This window comes from Corvus hawaiiensis, chromosome Z, assembly GCF_020740725.1.
Source record: "Corvus hawaiiensis isolate bCorHaw1 chromosome Z, bCorHaw1.pri.cur, whole genome shotgun sequence".
NCBI classification, from domain to species: Eukaryota; Metazoa; Chordata; class Aves; order Passeriformes; family Corvidae; genus Corvus; species Corvus hawaiiensis.
The window spans coordinates 78,318,314-78,340,984 of NC_063255.1; the positions used below are offsets into that span (position 1 = coordinate 78,318,314).

General features: G+C 41.4%; 1 protein-coding gene across 1 annotated transcript; it reads left to right on the forward strand.

Annotated features, from left to right (window-relative positions):
- The first annotated feature begins 33 nt into the window (after positions 1–33).
- Positions 34–21,169, forward strand: TMEM167A (transmembrane protein 167A). The gene is made up of 4 exons (XM_048290637.1): positions 34–104; positions 10,103–10,212; positions 14,963–14,997; positions 18,252–21,169. The coding sequence occupies exons 1-4, from the start codon at positions 102–104 to the stop codon at positions 18,320–18,322; spliced, it is 219 nt and encodes a 72-aa protein (XP_048146594.1). The 5' UTR covers positions 34–101; the 3' UTR covers positions 18,323–21,169.
- The last annotated feature ends 1,502 nt before the right edge of the window (positions 21,170–22,671 follow it).

Sequence of the window (22,671 nt, forward strand, 5' to 3'; positions counted from 1 at the left end):
CCAATGGCGGCCGTGGCCCCGCCCGGCGTGCTGAGGGCGCGCGGGGCGCGCTTCCGCCCGGCGCGGCGGCCGGAAGGTGATGTGGCGGGGAGCGCGGCGCGATGGTAAGCGCGGGCCTGCCCCGGCCCTGCCCGCTCCGGTACCGGGCCCTTCCCGCTCCCTCCCTCCCTCCCTGCCGGCCCTGCACGGTCCCCAGCGGCGCCTGCCGGCCCGGGCAGCGCCCTCGGAGGCCGCTCACGCCATTAGTCGCGGCCCGCGGGAGCGGAGCCGCTCGAAGGCTTTGCTGGGCGAAGCGCGGAGCGGGTTTGCGTCACGGGTTTGGTGGCAAGAGAAAGGCCCGTTTTGTGTCTGTGCGGGGCTATGCCGATGCCCCGCGGGGCGGCAGCCCGTGCGAGGCCGGTCAGGTGGTGTGCGTGTCTCTCGCCGCCTCCTGACGTCATGGTTGTGCCGCGTGACGTCATGGTGGCGTTGTGTGACGTCATGCGCCTTGAGCAGTGTGCTGAGCCATGCCATTGGCTACTTCTCTCGATTTTCAGGGGTGTCATCAGAGGCCCAGGTCCATTTACTCATGAAAATTATCTATAAAACGATGGATAGATATATATATATATGTCATATATATATATGTATATATATATGTATGTATATATAAAGTATATATATAATTATTTTATATATATACGGACTTGGTACTTATAAAAACTTTATGCATCTAAAGCACATATAATTTTTAAGAAGAAGTATGTTTAATATAATTTAAGAAGATAGAAATATATTTAATATAATTTAACATATAAATACATGTTTGTAAGTGTGTTCGTAGTTTTAGAAATAACCTGAAACGTGGAAACACGTAAAAAACAGGCAAGAACATCTGGAATATAATATCTATGCTTATATGTGAGTTTGTTGTATGTATAATAAGTATATATGGATATAAAGACATTTATATAGGTATTTACAGGGGTGTGCAAATGTATAATTGAATATTTTAAAAACTATGTATTATATGTTAACAATATACATTTTTCTATGAATCATACACGTAAAGAGTGTGTGTATATATATACACACATGTATATGTATATAAAATGTAAGGTATATGTGTACAAATATATATACTCTTTATGTAGAGTTGGTCTAAAGGCACATTTTTATTTCTTTTTATGTATTCTGCCCCGTTTTCCAGTCTCTGCGGGTAATATAAAAGGAGGGTGTGCATTTGTGTCAGAATTAAAGCTGAGCAGTGAAATACTTTTTCTTAGGCCGGGTTTATACGTTAAATATACGATGTTTATATGAGCAGGGCAGATACATGAATTGGAAATGAGAAGGAAAACCAAAGGAATAACTGAGTTAACGTAAGGTTTTCCTGTACAAAATTCGAGTTTTTCCAGAACTTCATCACAGAGTTTGTTTTACCATGGGAATTTTCAACTTATTCCTAACAACCACAGCTTGATTTGGGTTGGAGGGGACCATTAACGATCACCTGGATCCCCCCTCCCATGAACATTGACAGGTTGTCCGTCATCATATGGATACTGTGCAGCTTCCATGAAAAATTGCTGTATTTCCTGTGTATGTGCAGAAAAGTTCAGTATCTATTGAACTTTCTTACAGCTCAGTTCAGAAAAGGGTTCCCGGGCTCCAGATGTTGTCACCAGCAGGAAATTGCTGGGAGTTGCTCACCTGAGCATTCCTTGGCAGGTCTTCTAGATGAACTGAGCCCGTGGCTCCAAGCAGAAAACAGAGGAGGTTTTTTATGATAAAAGGCATAAATTTATCTCAGGAGATCTAAAACAGACGTGCAGAAAGCAAGAGACCTCTAATCAGTGCCATGGAAAAAAGGTGGATATTGAGGATTACAGCAGCACCTCACTGTTCTTCATTGTACATAAAAGGGTTTGAGGTGGTAGGAAACGGGAAGAGACCGTGGTGAGACATTGGTGTTGCTTAATGTAACGATTTAATACAATTGGTTAATGATATTATTTATATTTTATAAGTTATGTATAAGAAATATATGAGAATAACTTAAAAACAAAGCTACTGTTTATGTCTGAAAAGATTACGGCAAGTGTATGACATTCTCTTAGGATTATCTTGTCCGTGTTCCTTGCTAGGGGTTACTCTCCGTGCTTCAAGGACCCTGAAGCAAGAGACTGTTCTAAGGATGGTTTGCTCATGATTTTATGTTGGAGGAGGGGAAAATAAGATTCTTCAGCATTATTGTGATATTTGAATTTCCTCAAGAGAGCAGCAACCCTTGTGGCATATCCAGTGCTTGGGTCCTCCATGATGCTACTTGTGGTGTCGTGGCATTTTAGGGAAAATAAAGATAATTTTGAGCTCACCTTTGACTGTGAGACAGGAAGCAGCAGCTGTCAGTGTGTTGTGAAATGGAAAAGATTAGACCTACACCTCCAATTTATTCTCCTTGTCCAAAGAACAGGAGCTGCAGTTCTGGCAAAGCAGCAGCACTTGGGAAAACACAGTTTTCTGAAGCATGATTTCCAAAGGACTTTATGCCTTGGAAATTTTTCATCCCATTGTTCCCTGGGCTTCCTTATCATGTCCTTGCTAAGCAGGTGAAAACTTGTGCCAGGTGAATGGCCAGCTGCTGCCAAACAGAGAAAAAAAAATATATATGTAAGCTGACTTACCTGTCTTTTCCTTTATGTGAAAGCAGAAATTGTGTTTTGGTTTTTTTTTTTCCTCTTCACTGCCAGCAGATAGGAAAAAAACCTCAGTATATTGACTTAAAGCAAAACCCTCAGTATTATATTATAAATCAAAGCAGCTATGGCAGCCAGTAGAAATTCTCAGTGGATTCCAAACTTCCTGGGAATGGAAGGGAGGCACCAGTGACACAGCTCCCTCATTTATTTGGGAGCAGAATGTGTACTGTTTGCTGACTTCCACAAATCAGTTTGTCCTGCCAGCTTTCAGGGTTTTACATCTGAAAGCTCGACAAAAGTTCTCCTAGTGGGCTTGAAAAGTTTGCCATGTGCATGGATGGAAAGAGGGAAGAAGCCAAAGGTAACAATAAAGTCAGTGAGGAGCCTCTCACCTCCTGAAGGGTGGTCTTCACTTTCTTTCCTAGAAGAGATGTGAAGTTAAAGTCAGGTGAAATTTGGTGATGGAGAAAGTTTAAAAGAGTTGCAGAAAACTTGACGAAAACGGCTTCTTCGCCCTCACCCTCTTGTTGGGGCTGATCCTGGCCCCATATTACTACCCAAGAATTGATTTGGGAACTTTCCACAAGGACAAACATTTCTGTCACAGTCTTTGTTGCTCTCTTAGTGTGGTGTTTATAGAAGGAAGGGGAATTGCTCATACAGCCAATTGTAAAAACATTCATTAGTAAATATTATTTCAAACCAAGCTGTCAGATATAAACATACCAGAACCCAAGACACTGCTCTGAAAAAAGAGCTTTCAGGAGTCTTGAAGTGCAAAGTTTTATGTGTTTTTTATTCAAAATGAGAAGAAGGAATCAACCTTGATTCAGATTTGCTAACAGCTTGGTTTTTGTCATGATCTAAAGGTACATAGGTTTAAAAACATCTCCTAGTTCATCTTGCAGTCTGAAGTGTCTTTGTATTGTGAATTTACTTGACTTGAAGGGTTCAGTGTGGATACTTCTATCATCTTAGAGGACGATGTGAAAATATATTGTCAATGTTTTATTTCTGTGTTTATTGAACTGAGGAAATTATTCTGTCAATGTAAGATGGTCTCTTTTTCAAAGGGTAGGATGCAATGAGTCTACTCTAACAGATTTACCCAGAATGACACTGGTGGTGAGAAACCATTTCTTTGCTGAGTGCTATAAAAAAGTGAATGTCACAAATTTTTGGTTGCCTGCAGCACGAGACACCACACACATTCATTGTAACAGCTGCAGCAGTGGATATGTTTTTTTGCTAATGCACAGAGCTGGGCATTCAAACTCGACGAAATTTTTTGATTTTCATCCTTGTGACTGTGGAAAATAAGGTGGGAACAGCTGTGAAAAACATTACCTGTCTTCCAGATGCTAAATATGCAAACCATGCACCTGAACTCTGCTAAGCAAGGGACTTGCAGAGGTGCTGTGGACATGCCCAGGGCCATGGGACATGACAGACTTAGCAGAACCTGTCATTGTTTCTTGACTAAATATATTTTTTGCTGACAACGGAATTATTTGTTTTTCATGTTTGAAAGAGATGGTTAGACTATTAATGAACAGAAAAAATAAAAAGTTGGTAAATAGTATACATAAAATAGTTACAGTTCTGCTTTGTAATTCTTAGGTAAATTAAAATATGTCTTCGGTTTTGAGAACTTAGGCTTTTTCCCAGGTCCTTGTCCACATTTTGGTAGCACTTCCTGTTACAAACTCCTGATTTTTGCGTGCTGTTTTTATCACTGTAAGGATATCACCTGATTCAAAGTGTGCTTTAGTATGACTCTTATCTCTTCCATTCACACACAGAGGTTTTACTCATTTTTAAGTTTCAGTAGTAAAATTTGTGGTGAACTAAGCAGTGTGGTGTGCAACTTCAGAAGGGAGATTTACTTGGAAAAAAGGGTTTTTTTAAAATAATACTTCTATCTTATGAGGGAAGACAGCAGAGGAAAAATGCCTTTAAAATTCAAACCTGTCTAATCTACAGACAAGACCTGGAGGAAAAGGTATTATAATCTTTTACTGACATATCCACCATAATTCTGTGTTTGTTTAGTAAACATGTGGACATGCACGCCTTTGTGTTACAGTGACCTTGGCAAAAGACTTTAATAGTCACTTTGGTTTTTATTTTAAGATACTTTGGTGAAATGCTGCATCTGCTAGCTGCTTACAGCAAAGTTCAGTTTCCAAACTAGGTATTGGAGCAAAGAGGAAGGAGGTCAAGCAGGTGTGAAACTTCAGCTTCATCACCTTGAGGTGTCTTTTCACTGCTGGTCTGTGGATTTGAATTGCAGTAAAAATCATAAATGTGTTAAAGTCAAGTGAGCTTTTTTATAGGAGAGGGCAACTGTGTCTGTATGTTTAATTAATTAATTGTTTGAGGAGATTGGCTATGTTTTAAATAGGTACATTAATCTTCAGTTGACTGCAGAAGCATAGCATGTTAGTTGTACTTGCCGTTTAAACTTCACAATGTGCTTCTCCAGGAAATGACTAGGGAGAAGATTTCCTATTTCTCTGTTCAAGCTTTAGCCTACATTTTATGAGTGCAAAAATACATATTTTAGACAGAAATCTGAATGAATGTTAAATATTGTACTTAAATTCCTTGGAAACTAAATACTGAGGAGAGCATGCTGTAAACCCAGGGTAAAAAGCCCTATTTATGCTGGAACAAGTGCATCTGGCTGGTATTTGGATACTTATTAGCACCCCTTGCTTAGTTTTGTTGTGTACTTTTGCCAGCAATTGCTTCAAACTTAACTAATTTGCACTTTCTGTAATTTTTTAATAGTGCTAAATTGGCATGCCTCTTTTACAAATGCTTGTTTTCCATTCATTTTGATCAGATTGCATTTGGCAGCAGTGGGAAAAATAATTATTTTTTTTTATAGATTGGAAAATATTACAATTAGATGCATTTTTTAATTAGTTTTAGGAGTTGCTTTAACTTTTGGGATGGGAGTAGTACTACATGATTTATATCCTATTATTTTTTTGATATTGTACTCCTAAAAATTTGATTTTTACTGACGAAATAAGAATTGCAGGGCATAATGGACACCCTAGATAATAATCATTTTCTCTTTCAGCTTTGTAAGGACCTCTTCATTAAAATTTCATAGCTTAATTTCACTTTTCTGTGATGAAATTTTTATCAGCTCTTGCTTAACTAAAGTTCAACTGCAGTGTGTAAGCTCTTGCTCATATTTCAGTATGAGGAACCCAGACGTTCAGCTGCCTATCCATATTTGTTTCTTTGGCTCCAGAAAACCTAACCATCCGTCAATTTTATTATATTAGGGAGGAAAAAAAGAAACCAAAACCATTCTAGAAAGACTGAATATTCTGCAGCGTATTACACAAATGAAGTTACACTTTCTTTAAAGTATTTCAGTTATTTTTCTGTGTTTGCCCACATAAATTGGTTATTATAACAGTAACCACAGGGCAGACTTGCAACTTGCTGGCACTACGATGGCCTCTCCTTTTATAGTACAGATGGATGAAATCATCATGGTCACGCTGCAATCAGAGATAAAATAATCGTTTTGTAAATAGTTAAGGTCTATGGAAAGTTAAGCTTCGGTTTCAGTGCTAAGTCTTCTGAGATAAACTCAGAGAGCTTTTGTTTTAGGCCAGACCAACCCAAGAGGACAACAGCACAGGGTTTGTGTTCTCCTCCTGCATACTTTATTTCCCCTGGAACCATGATACCGGGTGGTTTATTTTAAACAAAAGTATATGAGGCAAGGGGAAAATCAGCAGGTCCTTTATGACACACAGACTTGCACCAAAACCTAGGGTGTGATTTATTACAGTGCTACCCAAGGGTTGCATCAGCAAGTGGTTTGTGGCTGTGGTGCTGTCTGCAAGGACAGGGAGCAGAACCATGTCAGAAGCAGAGAATGTCAGCGTAATGGAGTGGATGAAAACTGCAGAGCTGGATAAATTACAGTGTCTTGTCTGTGGCTGTTGTTGTCAGTGCAGGAAAGTGTTTAGAATTAGTGCATCCATTATGGCTATTTCGGCACATTGAATTAAATACCCTTGTGAAGTGCAAGAGCTGTTGATAACCAGAACTCTGAGCTGCTGCTTTTTTATTTTTCTTCCCTTCTGCCTGAGTGTAGTAAATTTAATGCTGAGGGACAACATTGTCTATAATGAGGTTAACAGGAGCTGTGCAGTTGTGATGATTCCCTGTCACAGCCACATAGGTAACTTTTAACTTCAAATCAACACTTTATAAAACAGTACAATAAACTTCATTTTGTACTCGGATGGGAGTACATTCAGACATCCCTAGCTGTACCACTTGATTTCCAACTACTGTATATTCCAATGAGTAATTTATTCTAATACAAGCTACTGCTGCTAATCCCAACACAGTAAAACTTTCAGGAGAATTAACTCTTTATGGTTTATTATATGGAGTTTTTACTGAGATACGTTATGATCAGGAAACAATATTGAGGCTTTTTTTAAAGGCCTTATTTTGGGAAGGATTTAAAACAGCCTTTGGGCATGTAGCTCTCAGAACTGGGGTCCGTGGTCTTAAATTTCCAAAGACGTTGGAAAAAACTTGGCTCTGCAAGTTCAGGTGAATGGAGTACCTTGTTAGTGCTGCAGGTGATGTGGTGGTGCTCCACACAGGAGGGGACATGAGGAGAGTGACACAGAATGGGACTGCTGGGGTGTTCCCACTATGTTTGAAATGTACCAAACGCAGATGTAGAAAATTTCAGCCCGTGAAATTAAAGCTTGCACTGTCTAATACCAGAGTAAAATGCAAGTGCTGGTTTTTTCTGGTGTTGTAGTGTGAGTCTTGGGAAGTTAGTTGTCATTTCACCCTTGTGGGGACACAGTTGAAGAGACAGCACCACTTTCTCCATGTGCTGAGATCTCTTTGTAGTGGGAATGAGGCTCACAGGACCTACCTTAAGCCAGTCAACACAAGTCAAAAATTGCAATTAATACGTTTGGATCAGAGGAACCGAGTCTAAACAAATGAACAGCAACTCATCTGCGTTGTCCAAGTAGCTTGGTATGTGAATGCAGTGTTTTTAAAAAGGATTCTAAGCCATGTATAACTTGCAGCAGCTTTTAATTACATCAGTTGGAGCAGCCAGATGTTAGTTGCTGCTTTCTGTGAATTCAGCTGGGCCATGAGAATTACTTCAGATGTGAAGAGTGAAGCCATCTAATTCAGGAATAAATTCTCACTTCCAGTTTGAAATCGTAAGCAAATTTTGGAATGCTCACATCTGTCCTTTCAAAGTGGCTGTGCAGATAAACGCGTCATTCAGAGCACGTTTCGGTGGAAGGGCAGATGCGATTACAGCGATGCATAGCTGGGGAAACACGTGGAGACCCCAACAAAGAGCAATTATATACGATTATATACTGCCCCAGTTGATTGACTGATAGCACATTTCACAAGTATACGTTTACAACCCCTGCTTAAGAGGAAGCAAGTGTGCCCTTCTGCCGCTTTCCAGTGTTGGAATGCCCGCTGCCACCTCGGGAAGCAGCTGCAAGAACTCATGGGAACGGGTCTCTGGCAGGCACAGGGCTGTGAGCTGTCAGAGCAGCTGTCTGTCCCGCAGGACTGATCAAATTAATCAGTTGATAGGCAGTATCTGGCTGCGCTGAGAGGCAGCCACTCCTGGATCCGGCCCCACCGCGTTCCTAGACCCACAGGAGCCAGGGGGAATTGAGACTTCCCTGGTTTCTGGAGCTGGCAGAAACTTCTGCCAAGCACAAAGGCTGCAGAGGCTGCTGCTAGGGATGGCAGCGCGTTGTCATTTGTGAAGAGTTTGTCCATTATTTATGACATGATGGGACAGAAGGGGTGGCTAGCTGAGCTAAAATGCTAAATTAAATATGATTTAGCAACGGCTGTGGCACTGGAGAAAACCAAGCAGCTTCATGTTTGGGATGTGGGGGCTGGCTTTGGGTGAGATCACTGCTCCCTCATCAGAGAATGGGTGGGTTTCTGGTATGCTGGAATCTCCTATATACAGGGTGCAGAGTCAGAGCATCTCTGCGATGACGCTTCTTAACAGAGTGGCCTGTTAAGTTAGATACTGAAATTACTTCAGATAGCTAACCCTGCCTAAAGCATGTATTCACACTGGCAGCTCTGTGCATGTTCCAGAGTTCATGTGATTCATGGAGACTTCTAAATAAGCTAAAGTTTTTTGGTTTGTTTTGCTGCTGTTGATTTTGGGCAGGTTTTTGGTCACAGTATCGGAACACTTGTGTGTGTGTTCCAATGGCTTTCTGCTAGAGCTTCTTGTTTTTCTCTCCTGATTTCCTGTTAGTGCCATACTGAACTGGAATATTGTGACTTTCTTCTGTAATTCTCCTTAGCTGTGTAGAGAAATCTGATGATCAGAACTTGAAAACATTATAATTTTGTGACATAGGAAGGAAGCACGCGTGCATCGACGGAGATGTCCCTCAGACTGTGTGGAAATGAGGGCTCTGATGTGCCCTAAAATATGATTGAAGAAGGAGATGGCAATGTAATATCCCTTCCTAAGTGCTAAATATTTACCTTTAATTAAATACCACTCCTCAACCAGCTGGGTTGAGCAGTAGGAACACAGGAGATGAAAGTTCATCAGAATTCCAGAACGAAGAGGGAATTTACTGCATTTGCTTTGACCTTTTTTTTTTTTTTTTTTTGGAGCTTGCACTAAATCAGATTTGCAAATGCAGGTCGCAGAGTGAAGGTAAAATAAAGCTTTCTGAGGTAAGCTAGTTCTTCTTAAACCACCTAATGCTGTTAAGCTGACTGAAATGTCAGTTGAGACACTTAAGAGAAACCCCAAAACCGTAAAAAAAAAAGTCTCTGGCATGCAGTTATTGCCTATTACTAATACTCCAGACCTTAGTAAGTAGCCAAATGTTGCAGCAGTTTCTCAAGAATTGTCTCTTACTGCTACTAGGCTGATTAGTGTTTGCTATCAAACAACAGAACTTAACTTCTCAATCCTAAGGCAGTTCGTCCATTTCTTCAGAATTTACCGTGTAATTAGCACTTCTGAAAGTGTGTTTACAATAAAGATGTTTTCAATTTAAAATCAGAACGTGATTTGAAAATAAAACTAATCAGTTATCAAGGTTCAGATGGCTTAACTGTATATATTTCTACAAGTCTGTTTAATTTGGCTTGTAGCCTTTAAAAAGTGGTCTATTAACAAACCTCCTACACATTTCATGTTATTTTCTGCCTTGGCTACTACTGGTACTTGGCAATCATCTCCACCTTCACTGCCACTACCAAATTCCATTTGATGGAAAGGTTTGCTGGCACAAGGCCATTACAGGTTTCATTTTTGGTGTCGATGGGTGTTGTCTAAGGGGTCACCCATTTTAGAGCTGTAATTTTTTTGTTTTCCTGACTTTCTTCCACAGTCTGCCATCTTCAACTTCCAGAGTCTGCTGACTGTGATCCTGCTGCTCATCTGTACCTGTGCTTACATCAGATCCTTGGCTCCCAGCTTACTGGACAAAAATAAAACCGGGTATGTGGTCTGATCATTTCAAGCACAGCACAAGCTGTGTGGTTTCAACTGTGACCTCTCAGCATCTCCTGATGAAGTGTGTGATAGTGCAGATCCCGCTTTGAAAATTTTCTCTCTTTAAAGATAAAAATCTTAATTTTGTACCTCACAATAGACTGCAATAAGGGATTGGCAAGCACTTAGTTGCAATTGTATTGGAAGAATTTATTAGGTAACTAACCTTGCTAATACTGCATTATTAATCTTCTAGATTTGTAGCTTTGTTGTTACATGCTTATTAGACATACAGAAATGAGAGACAGAAGTAAAACATTCTCCTACATGTGGCTATTGTTGCAATGATTTATTTTTGATTCCTAGGGTGGGTAAGAAACCAGCAGAAACTGGCTTTTTTGTTTGTTTTCAAAATAGGTGTTTTGGAGATACAAGTTTGAAACACAGCTTTAGCAATAATCTGTAACTAAAAGAAAACTAAGAATAATTTTTAAAATAAGCAATACAATCCTCTTGTGTGGTCTGTTTAAATCAAGGTTTTGTATTCTCTAAGGTGAAGGAATTTATAGAAGAGTTTTTGAAAGCTTCTACAAACCTAAGCTTTTTTTTTTTTAATCATATGGATGCTAGCTGTGAGCAGCAGAACTGTGATTGAAGTGTAGTGGGTTTAGAGTGACCATTGGGCACTTTTGACACAGCAGCCTCTGGACTGTCCATGCAAAGGAGATGATATATGTAGAAGCAGGAGTTAATTCTAGGTGGACAAACAGACAGGCTTTTGGATGCTGGGTGTTTGGCTTGTCCACTTTTTCCATTAGGTCATTTCCTGTTAAATATTATTCTTCCCTAAGTGTCTTCCATCACTTCTGCATCTAAATTCAGAAGTGTCCAATTTTAAGTAGACTCTTGTGACCAAGAACCCTGAGTGTTTGTCTTCTGAAAACCTTCCTTGTAATTAACCTCTGGGGTTGCTGTTTTATTATCCAGGTTTTTTTAATTTTAGCTGTGTAAGATACCCAAAGTCTGCCAGTTTTTTGGTTTTTTTAATTTGGAGTTCTAACATGAAAACACTTGTGTCCTTTTATATGAGGCCATGAAATTGCCACTGACATGAGAGGTTTCTTTTGATGGAAGATGGAAAGAAAGGATGACTTCATGAAGGACAGGGAGTGGGGGGACAAGGGGAGTTTGGGTGTCTGCTGGTGGAAGATAACACAATAGTCAATGAGGTATACACAGTAAGAAGTAAGAATGTTTATTTTACTGATTAAAATTTTAGTGCTGTTCTTGGCAAGGAGTATTTCCTTTAATCTGGAGCTACTCTGTTTATTCTTGAGGCAAATCTGTCTGGAGTACAATAGAACTCTCTTCATAAAATGTTTTCAAAGGGTGCTGACACTGTGGAGGAGTTGGGCGTTTGATGTGTAGGTTTGTATTTATGTAGATGTAGGACATACCATTTTGTTTTATATATATATTTGTAGACTACTTTGTACTGGAGAATAAAACCTTGGCCTGGAAGCAATGAAATTTGTTTCCTGTATGGTAGATGTTTACATGGAGCTCATATGGTGCTAAACCCCTGTCCCTCTCTTCTAATATACTCCGTGCTCCGATGGAAATGTCTGGACATAGGAGATAAAACAAATTCTAGTGATACTTCAGCTTACCACAGAGATGCTCTTACCTCATCATTCCTGCTCCAAATTAAAGGTATAAAAAAGTAGCAATAGAATACTAAAGCGACAGAGAGGGGGAATGTTGATAGTTACTCGCTGTACTTCTAAGTGAGTGGTAACTTTAGTGAGGATTTAGGTCTGCTGATAATAATTGAAGAAACATATTTCTGTTGGTTGAGAGACAGCGTTGCAAAGTGATGTCACCCATCCTCATAACCTTGTATTTCCTCCCTTTCATTTCTGCCAGAGCGTGTCTTTTCCTCCCAAGCCAAACAGAACTTTAAACCTTCATTTTCCCTGAGTGTTTCCATGTGCTTGGTCCTGAGCAACAGTGTTAAAGGCTGGGAAAGCAAGTGGAGATTTACTGTTTCATGCTAACTAGAGGAGAATGTGCACCACAACATAATTCTCTCCTCTCTGCTAACCAGAAAGATGTGTTAGCTTATGTGCAGCAGAGATCCCCTTTGATTTTCCATCAGCAGTGCAGTGGGGATGTCTCACACTCCCTCCTGCAGTGGCACTGGGCTTTTCCTGGTGAACACGTGGCATTTTGCAGCACACCCAGCCTTAGCAGTCATAGTCTAAGGCCCCACCAGCTCCTCCTCAGCTTAAGAGGTTTCATTTATTTGGGTTTTTTGTTCTCCAGATAACCACCACCCCTTTCCACAATCAGTGCTTTTATCATTTAACACGGAGAGCCAGGAGTATGCAGCAGGTCATGTACATTTGGGCTGTGGCTGCCAGAAAGCAGCAGAGATCCCAGCCAGACCCACACCTTCACCTGCATCCAAACAAGGGTGGAGAGGAACACAAAGGGCAGAGAAGGAATAGTGCAATTACTGTGAGCAGTTGCTGCAGGAGGGATTATTTTGGAGCAGAGTTATTCAAGGCAGCGTCACTTCTGTAATAAGCAAGCAGGTTTTGACTTGAAGAGGTACGTGTTGTGGACCTGGGATGAACAGGAAAAAACAGGGGAGCAGGAGGTCTGCACAGGCTTCACCTCCAGTGGGAGCTCCCCAGTTCTTCCAGACGGCATATTTCAGCTTCTTAGAAGGTACAGAATTCAATCTGCTTCTGCTCAGCAGCAGCTTCTGTGGACAAACAGAGGTACTGAGCTGTTCCAGTAGCACAAAAGCCTCTTAAAATGTTCTGGTGTCATCATGGGAAGGCTGGTCAGCCCTTACGTCAGTGGCTTCAGATTCATAAATTGTTAATTGCAGTTGCTAAGGGCAATTGGTGAGACCCATGCTCTGTTTTCTACCTGTCACATCAGGTAGGAAAATTTCTGTTTTCGCCAAGGGAGCTTTGTAGGGGCAGCTAATGCAGTAATGCGTTAGCAGTAATGGCTTCACATTGGTCAAGAAATCCCTGAGAAGACAAAAAAATACCCTTGCTGAGATTGTGAGGCAAATTCAACAGACTTTCAGGCTGCTTGGAAGGGTTAGTACTCTTTTCCCTGTGCAAGTCTTTAAAAGTATGTTATTACAGGGTGGTAATGTTTTACTTCTTTGAGCTCCTGGGCAAGCTTTTGAGAGGTGGCAACATGAGAAGCAGGGCTGTGGAAGTTTTCCTGTTGGTTTTGCAACATGCAGTCTGTGAATTCTAATTTTACAGAGGGTGAACAACAGTTTTGAGAACCTGAGGTGCTATCAACACAGCACTTCAGGGCTGTGTATTTTGCTCTATGAGATTTACAAATGAATGTCTTCCTACCTGCATGCATCTTCAAAAAGTGCATAGATGTCTTCAGGTTACTTTATTGTATGACCTCTTAGCATGGAAAAGTGTGGTGGTCTATGTGCAAGGATTATTACTGCTGCTTGTGGAGGTGCATAAAAGCAGAAAGAAAAGAGCTTTGTCTTTACAGAAATATAGTCACACCCAAATATGTATGTGTATATGTATATATATATGTTTTGCTTGAGGTAAAACTAAAATCTAAAGCACAGATGAAAATACCTGTTCTCTAAAAATGGAAATGTTGCAATGCTGTTCATGATGAATTGGTCAGCAAGGGGAACATAAGTCACTTTGAGTTTGAACACCTCAGTCACTTGCTGCTTCACTTGGTCCTCACCTGCCCAACACTGAATCTTTGTCTAGAAACAGAGGAGGCTGCTAAACGGAAAGAGAGATGCTGAAGTAAACCAAGACCATAAAGGAGGACATAAAATGGAAGTAGCAGAGAAATAAAAGTGCAGGATATGTCGACTACTCAAGTATGTAGGAGCAAGTGGCCCAAACCTACCTGTCTGCATTTAAAAATGTCAGAAGCAAGCAACTCTCAGAGCCCAAGAAAGGGAAAAGACAGAGGATCAAACCTTTGTGGGTGTGAGTTTAGAACATTATTTGTGGGGTTTTATCTACTACCTGCTTGATGGCAGTTCTCCAAGTGTTCTGTGCTTCCCCACGCTGTTCTGTGCCATACTGTGGAGGAAACCTTCCCACAGACAGGCTTTGAAAGGCTGAAATCTGTCTTACACTGGGCTCTTCAGTATTGTTCCCCTTTTCTTCCTCAGATCATAAAGCGGTCCCTGCTCCTCTGGAGCAGTCAGTATGAGATTATTTTAGTTACTCGGAGAAATTGTAGGTTTGTGGCATCCTTTTGGGTGTTCCCTGAGTCGGATCTTGGCTTTTCTCCTTTCCTATTTCACTTGTGAAAGTGAAACATCCTGGGCAAGCAGCAGAGGAGAAACATGAGTACGGTAAACCTTGGTAAAGGAATAAGAAAGAACCTGAAGACTTGGGAAGATTTTTTTTCTTCATATAATTTTCTCTCTGGGGTACTGTATTGTAGATAAATATAGGATTCTGATGAAATCTTTAGATCTGGAACACAGAATGAGTTAAATCCATCTTTGCATGCAGAAAGATCCCTGCTAGACTTAGAATTTTGCCACTGGTGTAGTTCATAGCCTGTACCCTTCTGTGCAGGTGTCTGCTCCTTTCTGGTGTCCAGAAGAGACTCAAGTTGAGAAATTACTGTCAATTCAAATTGTTTTAACATAGAAGAAAGAAAATCAGTTGACTTTAGTGTATTAAACCAAGAGCCTAATGAATTTATTTTATCTTTACAGACTGTTGGGGATATTCTGGAAATGCGCCAGGATTGGTAATTCTTTTTTTTCTTTAAAAATCTTTAAGATCAGTCCTCTTTCTAGTATAATTTATTAGGATAATGTTGCCATGTAGCAATGAAAACCATACACATCCTTGGTCTTCAAAGATGCAGGTTTTAACCTCCATGAAATAAGAGGGCAGGATATTGCTTTCTTAGATTAGCATCGTGGAAAGCCTGCATCTTCTCATGTCTATTCATGTATGTGGTGGTGTATTTTCAAAAGTCTTTTGCATTTCTTGCCACGTGAAGTAACCAAGGGTGTATTTCTAACGTGCAAAGAAGTCAGTGAAGTATAAACTGCAGTGTGTTTGAAATTGCAATGGACTATTGAAAAGAAGCCAGATATTTACCTTATAGTAATAAAACAACATGGAATTCATAATGCTTTAAGGTTCTGTGTAAGCACAAATGTGGTTTTTTTGCTCTCCTTTGTTTACTCAGCTTCTGTGCACTTTTGAATTACACAAAGCTGTTCGTGTCAAGTGACATCTGCACACAGGCTGATCAGCTCTATCTGATTTTTGACATTTTCCCATAACATTGGTTTTGTATTTATTTTAATCCTTATCCTGAATTTATTTTGAGAAGGAAATTGGAATATACAACAGAAGTTTAGTCTTAACGTTAAGGTATATCCAAGATTAAAAAAAAAATAAAATTACAAACCCGTCATCAGTGTTCAAATTGCATTGTTAATGCTGAGCAGAAACTTTGAACTTGTAATTCTAGATCTTCTTACTTGTCACTAAACCTAAAGAAAGCCTGTATGATTCCGTTTCTGCATTCTCAGGCAGAACATTTTACAGGATGTCAGAAAGGCATTGACACAAAAAATAGGGTTTTTGTGAAGACCGGTTGTTAAAATGATTGCAGATATTGTCCTATTTAGATAATAGACATAGCAGAACCAATTTTGGTGCTGTAATTGAAAGATACTGGGGAGGTGGCAGCTGTCAGAAATGAATTTTGAGCTATACCAGGGAAAACAAATGTAAAAATTCAGCTGTGTTAGGGTTTTTTCAAGGCTGAAGAGAGCACCTCACCTTACCTTGCGCTTGCCATCTTCTCTGTAGTTAACTAAGTGCAAGGCTATTTTTTTCTGTTAGATATGTTTCTTTTGCAACTTGCATCTACAATGGACCACTTCAGCTTTCTTTTAGACTAAGAGGTGAAAATGGGCTTTGGAGCTGACTCCCATCATTTTATGTGTGTTAATCACAAAGGCATGTAGAAAGTGTAGGTTTTAAAAATGAAAATGTCTACTGGTTTCCTTTACATTTCACATCCCTGGTATGTTTAAACAACCTTTTCACATGTACATAAGATCTTAATCATGGGCAAGTGGTTACATATTTACCAAGTTGTGCAAAATAATGTTTAATCCTGCCACATGGTGATTTCTCTTTTAAGAAAATTAAGAGCAGAAAAGCATAACCCATATGAAAATTGTAATACCCTGAACCATAGGAGTTGGACTTCCTCAAAATTTATTTTAAACAGATGTGAAACTGCAGACATTAATTCGTTCAGTTATTTGAAGTTTAATTAAATATATGCCAGATCATGACAGCATCTTGTAATGTCACTGGGCAGTCAGTCCTGCATTTGGGAGGTGTCACGGCAAGTATTTTATTTTTCTTTTACTGTGGAAAGTTTGTTCCCTCTGTGTTTGAAGGTCCTGCTGGTAAAAAAATACTTTTTTCTTTTATAAAAAGTGCACCATGCTAGACTTGGGAGCCTTGGTGGATCTTTTTCTTTAATGTTTCTCTGAAAACTGTGTCTCAGATAAGATGGTTTGTAAAGACAAAAGACCTCGCACAGCAGAGGGAAATTGAACTTTAAAGCAAACAGCCCCAGCTCTGTCTTTATGCTCCTGGATGTGTAAGAACAGGAATCTTCCCACTTGAAAGGCACATTCCAGTGTTAACACTCCCTGGCAGTTCTGTAGGCTGCAAGTACCATCCACTGTTGGTGTCTCCAAGGAGAATTCAGTGGAACCATGAAGGATGAAGTTTTAAGTGTAAAAGCATCTTGGTAATTAATGGAGAAAGTGCTCATGTAAGTAGGTAGCAGTCTGATTAACATCACTGATTTTCTCCTGGTTGTGTTACAGTTCCCCACCTAAGAGTCTCTTTTTTCTCCCTGGTGTAAAAGAGACCTCTGTAATGCTCTGTCCTGGACCAAGTGGGTGGGAATAGATCTCTCACAATTGCTTTTGCCACCAGATAAAATTATATTAATGGGATAAACTTAACTTTCATCCACAGTCTGCTCTGGGAAACTGTGACTCCAGTTTGAAAGAGTCAGAAAATAGAGGTGTCTGTGCAGCTTCTGTGAGCTGCTGACCATTTTTGTCACAGAAATCTGTGGAGCAGACTCTCTCCACGTGCTAACAATGTTATGTCTCCTTAGCAAACCGAAAAAAAAGGCATCTGGCCCTGTCTGGGCAGCTGTGAGCTCACAGCTCTGGCTGCTGCATGACACCCTGCACAGAATATTCATGCTGCAGGTGACAGGTACCATGGCTAGAGAGCAGCTGCACCTCAGCTGACACAGAACAGCTCCTGAGCAGCCATATAGGAGCAGAGCCAGCAAAAACGGGGTGTCCTAGACAACTTTCCACTGCCTCCCCCATGACTCTGGCACTAGGAGGAGGCAGCAACATAAAAGTGCACCTCAGAAAAGGTGGTTTGTAGTAAAATGGAAGCCCTTTCGTGGGCCTTTCACAGAGACCCAGAATCACCCAGTGCCACCCCTGCCATGGGCAGGGACACCTGCCACTGTCCCAGGCTGCTCCAAGCCCCAGTGTCCAGCCTGGCCTTGGACACTCCAGGGATCCAGGGGCAGCCCCAGCTGCTCTGGGCACCCTGTGCCAGGGCCTGCCCACCCTCACAGGGAACAATTCCTGCCCAATCTCCCATCCAGCCCTGCCCTCCTTTAGCCTGAAGCCATTTCCCCTTGCCCTGTCACTCCATGCCCTTGTTTAAAGTCCTTCTCTTAAAGCAAAGAGCCCCAGCTCTGTTTTTATGTAGCAAAATAACCTGTTCAACATCTGAGCTTTCCACTCCCGTGCATGTTCTTCGTGAGTACACAGCTGTACTTCTGTCAGCATTTCTCCAGCTACAAATGTTGAATATCAGTTTGCACGGGCTGTGGCACAGCTAGAGCGCCAGATGAGGAGCGTGGGTCTGTTTAGCCATGCCTGAATTTTTGTTTGTTCTGGGCTCTCTCTCCCCTCCTGCCAGGTGAGCGGAAGAGCCCCTACGTGGCCGTGTGCTGTGTGGTGATGGCCTTCAGCATCCTGTTCGTGCAGTAGCAGCTGGCGAGCGTCCCGAGTACCCAACAGCAGAGCGTGGAACAGCTTGTGTCAGGAAGGATGGGAAAGCGTCACCGAGTCTCCTCTCACTCCATGGATCACCTGTCTTCTGGAGGACACCCCTGCAGATGGACCAGCGTTAGTGACCATAGCCCAGATGACATGTAACTGGTGGAAGGGTGTCTGATGCGTGTCTTGAGTTTCAGGGGAGCTCTTTTTTTCTTTTACACCATGCACTTGAAAAGGCTTGCTGTTTTTAATTCTTTAGAATTTCTTGTCCAGTAGACCTGTGTAATGAAAGCTTAAAATGGTAAATCAGCCACAGCAATAAGACCACCCTTTGAAGAATAAAAGAGCATTGTGACTCTAGGGGATGTTTATTGAAGTATTTTTAGTTCTTGCTGCCTGAACAATTCCTCTCGATTTGTGAGTGAGGGCTCCACTCTCATCCTAAAAATATGACCTCTGACCTAAGTTACACTCAGCTATTTGTTTCTAAACTTGTAATTTCTGAAATAATGTATCAATATTTCTGTTGTTGAAATAAGATGTGAAATAAAGGCAGGGACCATAATTGTAGTGATGTCTGATTAGCTGGGGGGAAGGCACAGATTTTGACGCACTTGGACTCTCTGTAAAATACCACATGTACTCATTGTTAGAGGTTTAGGTCTCTCAGGTATGTCGTTTCCCAGCTTCTTCCAAAATGCTGAGAAAAGGATTTCAGAGGCTCTGCTGCTGCAGTTGCATGGATGGAAAGGTTTTAAATTAGCAAAATGAACAGTTGGCTGCAGCTAAGGAAGTTGCATGTCAGAAAGGTTGTAGCAACTGAATTACACTCACCAGTAGTAAAGATTAGATTACTTTTAATGATACACGCCATTAGCATTTATTTCTTAATTTTGCACACTTTCAGTAATCTAGTGACTTCTCTAATAACACCTGACAGGTGTGTGTTATACCAGACAACTGTGTGACTTCGTACTGACTGCATTTGGGAGAGTTGCCTGTTAGCAGTACTTCTTGTTCTGGAAAGGCTTGTGATCAGAAGGAACAAAACTGACAGTAAAACACACTGAAAGGTATGTTAACTGTTGTAATTCTTGTTTGAAAACCTTATTTTCATCGATCCAAATTATCCTGCAACTAGGAAAAAAAGTGCTTTTGAGTTAACGACCTTTATGTTTTCTCGTGCACCTGTGAATCTAAGTCACCATCAGAAGTACCCATCCAAAACTTTTCTAATCTGGGCCCAGGAAAAAAAGATTTCTCCAGTTTGGGCTAAATAAATACCCCTGGCTGTGACCCAGAGGTGTGCAGAGCTGTAGGACTGTGACCATGCTATGCACACACAGAAGCCTGGGACTGGGCAAGAGGTGTGGGGGGAGCAAAATCTGCTCTTGTAACTTTAAATGTGGATGGTGCTCAAACAGGGCATCAAAGCAGCTCAGGTTTGGATTTCAAAGGTAACCGTTCCCAAACAGGAGGAAGGGAAATTCCTAAAGAGTCTTGGGGTTTGACTGTCAGGTGCATACATGTCCAAAATATGCAGAGAATCATCTGGTTAACTCTTTATGTTGAGCAGTTGTATTCTAGTTACTACTTCTTGTAATAAACAGTGGCATTTTTATGATACACATTTCCAGGTCAGCTAATTACCAGATGAATTCTTAATAATCTCTAGGGTTTAGGTGCAAGTAGGAATACCAGTGAAAGAACCCAATGGAATGTTTTGGTCTGAGTATCTGAAAGCTACAAACATGAAAGGACTGTTGCAAAAACCTTCCCTGTTAAGGTTTTATCGTGTAAGAAGTTGAGACAGGCCTCTTTTTATTTGTTATTTGTTGTTCAAACTTCAGCATTATTTCTTACATGGCAGTCCATCCTTTTGGCCTAAATGCAGATGGTGAATACTTCCTAGTAGGAATTTTTTTTTTTTTAATTTTCCTCCTTGAATGACATTTTCAGACTATTCATTATGTGCTAGCTGCATGGCTGTTCAACAAAACTATCTGGAAACAAGATCTTTAAACTGACAAACTGCAGTTGTTTTGAAATTGCTGCTTCAGGCAGGTGTTTTCCTCAGGATTAGTTCTTTGGTTTTCAAGATTTTGGCTTTGAAGAGATTGATACCTCATCTCTTTTAGTAAGATGCAGAGAAAATACTCTTTCCCAGGTTAGAATCTTGATGCAATTTTGCTTTCTTGGCTTTCTTTTTCTCATGCAAAAGAGTTTGCACCTGCAGCAGGTCTGTACACCTTTTCCTGTGCAAAAGGGACAGTGATTAAATGTGACCAAGGCTGTAGTTGTGCCTGCTGCTGTGGAGAAACATTTCCACACTGGGACTTCGTCCTTTTTTTTTCCTAAACAGCATCATGGATGTTGTTAATGCCCAAAGATCTAAAACACAACATGGTGTTCTTCAAACACAGAGTATTTTATGCTCTTGCATGTACTTGCTATGGATTAATATCATACTAACTTGCATCCATGTCTGCACTAGAAATGACCTCAAATTCAAAGCAGGGATTTAGGAAGGCCGAATTGAACAGCAGTAATTGCCATGTTGGGAAATGAGTAAAGCATGAGTAAGAGATGGGATCACTGTGAAGGTCTGATGTTCTGGAGGGACTGATAAGCAGCTGGGCAGACGTGGCTGGTGGAGGAGGAAAGACAAAGTGGAGTCCAAGGATGACAGGAAGATTTCCTGTTCTTGGAACAATGTCCCTGTTCTGTGAATGCCCTTTCTACCTCTGTAACCACAGCAGTGAGCAGTGGAAATACACTGTCACTGAGAGGTGAAGCTGCACTGTGGTGGAGGGAATAAATGCTCTGCTAGTGCTCTGAGGCTTTTATTCTTTCAGTTCTGTCCAGTTCTGTCCCACTGGCATCAGGGGCAGAGCCCACTCTCTAATGCCTAGGAAGGCTCACCATGACCAAGGGATTCGTTCCCCCCTTCTCCCTTTCATAAGAAGAAGAAAACACAGCCAACGTCTTCCTAATGATTTAAAATGCTGAACTTGGTAAAGCCCACCAGAAGCCAGGAAAGTGTGATCTAAACCTGCTTCTCGTACTCGGACAGCAGCTTTACATTATCTAGTCCAAACATTCCCAGCTAAGGAAGGTTTTCCAGCTGGGTTTCTTTTCCCTCTCTTTTCTCTTGCTTTACCTGAGCATTATTACCCATTCCAGACACATTTGGGGAGTGCTCCCAGCATCCATTACGAGGCCCACATAGGTTCCACGTGTATTTGATGGCATCTGGCTGCCTGGACAAGCAGTTTTCCCTGAGTTCCCATACTGCAGTGTAGTCAGCATGCCGGGCATAGGAGACACATCTGTACACTGAAAAACAGGTTTTAAGCATGAGGCCTGAATTGTTTACCTGTCTGTTCTTGTGTTTTATAAATAGCACCTCTCTTCGTGATACCCCGAGGCCATAAGGCAGAAGGTGTGGAGGAAGAGTCATTCTGCAGGATCTGATAGTTGCAGAAAATCCTCCCCAGGTCCAGCATGACCAGTGTCATACACCTAACCTGTACTCAGTGCTAAATTTTTTTACTCTATTTCACACCTGAGGGGCTTATGTGCCCAAAGGCACATCTGTGTTTTTCAGGCATTTGGTGCCTGACAGATTGTGGTCCCATCTCCAGAGATTTTGCCTAAATTCCATGAGCTGTTCCCGGTCTCGTGGAGCACAGGTACTCAAGCATGACCTACCTGTCTCTTCACAGGGTACCCTCCCCTTTGGCTGTGTGACAGATGGAGCCCAGGCTCCTCTGATGAAACATCAGCTACGCTCAGGCTTCAGAGCCCTCGGGAATAAAATCACCTTTGGCACTGCAGCTGCCTCATTTCTTCCTGCTTCACCAGTAGCTGCAGGAAGGTTGTCCAACACGTCCTTAATCTGCATGGAAAAGACCTTGAGAAGAGTCTGTCACTAACTCATGTAAACCCCACTGGTGTGGGAGGGAGATGCCAACATTTCCTCAAGGACCTGGGTGTAAACATTTCCAGGGACACAACTGCTGCTGCCAGCTCCTGGGACATCAGTAGAGAAGATAATTACTTAATTAAGGAGTGAGGAAGTTCGTTGCTGGTCTGTCACATTCAGAATGTTCTACAAGAGCATCTCATCATCAGTTCCGTTGTTTGAAAGGGCTCTTTGGAAGCTGTGCCACGGGAAAAGAGGTTTTCCCTCCAGCACAGCTCTCAGTGAGTGGGAAGCAGGCAGTGCCCATCCCCAGCTGCCACCACATTTCAGTAAATGCCATGTTTGTGCAGACTGGTTCAGCTGAAGATCAAGTCTCCAGTTTGCAGGCCCAATCAACCTCTATCATCTCTTTTTC

Excerpts from the sequence above, each read along its gene's own strand:
- TMEM167A (XM_048290637.1), top strand. Across the intron at positions 10,213-14,962 it reads CTGGACAAAAATAAAACCGG|ACTGTTGGGGATATTCTGGA; the intron begins GTATGTGGTCTG and ends TTATCTTTACAG. Across the intron at positions 14,998-18,251 it reads CTGGAAATGCGCCAGGATTG|GTGAGCGGAAGAGCCCCTAC; the intron begins GTAATTCTTTTT and ends CCCTCCTGCCAG.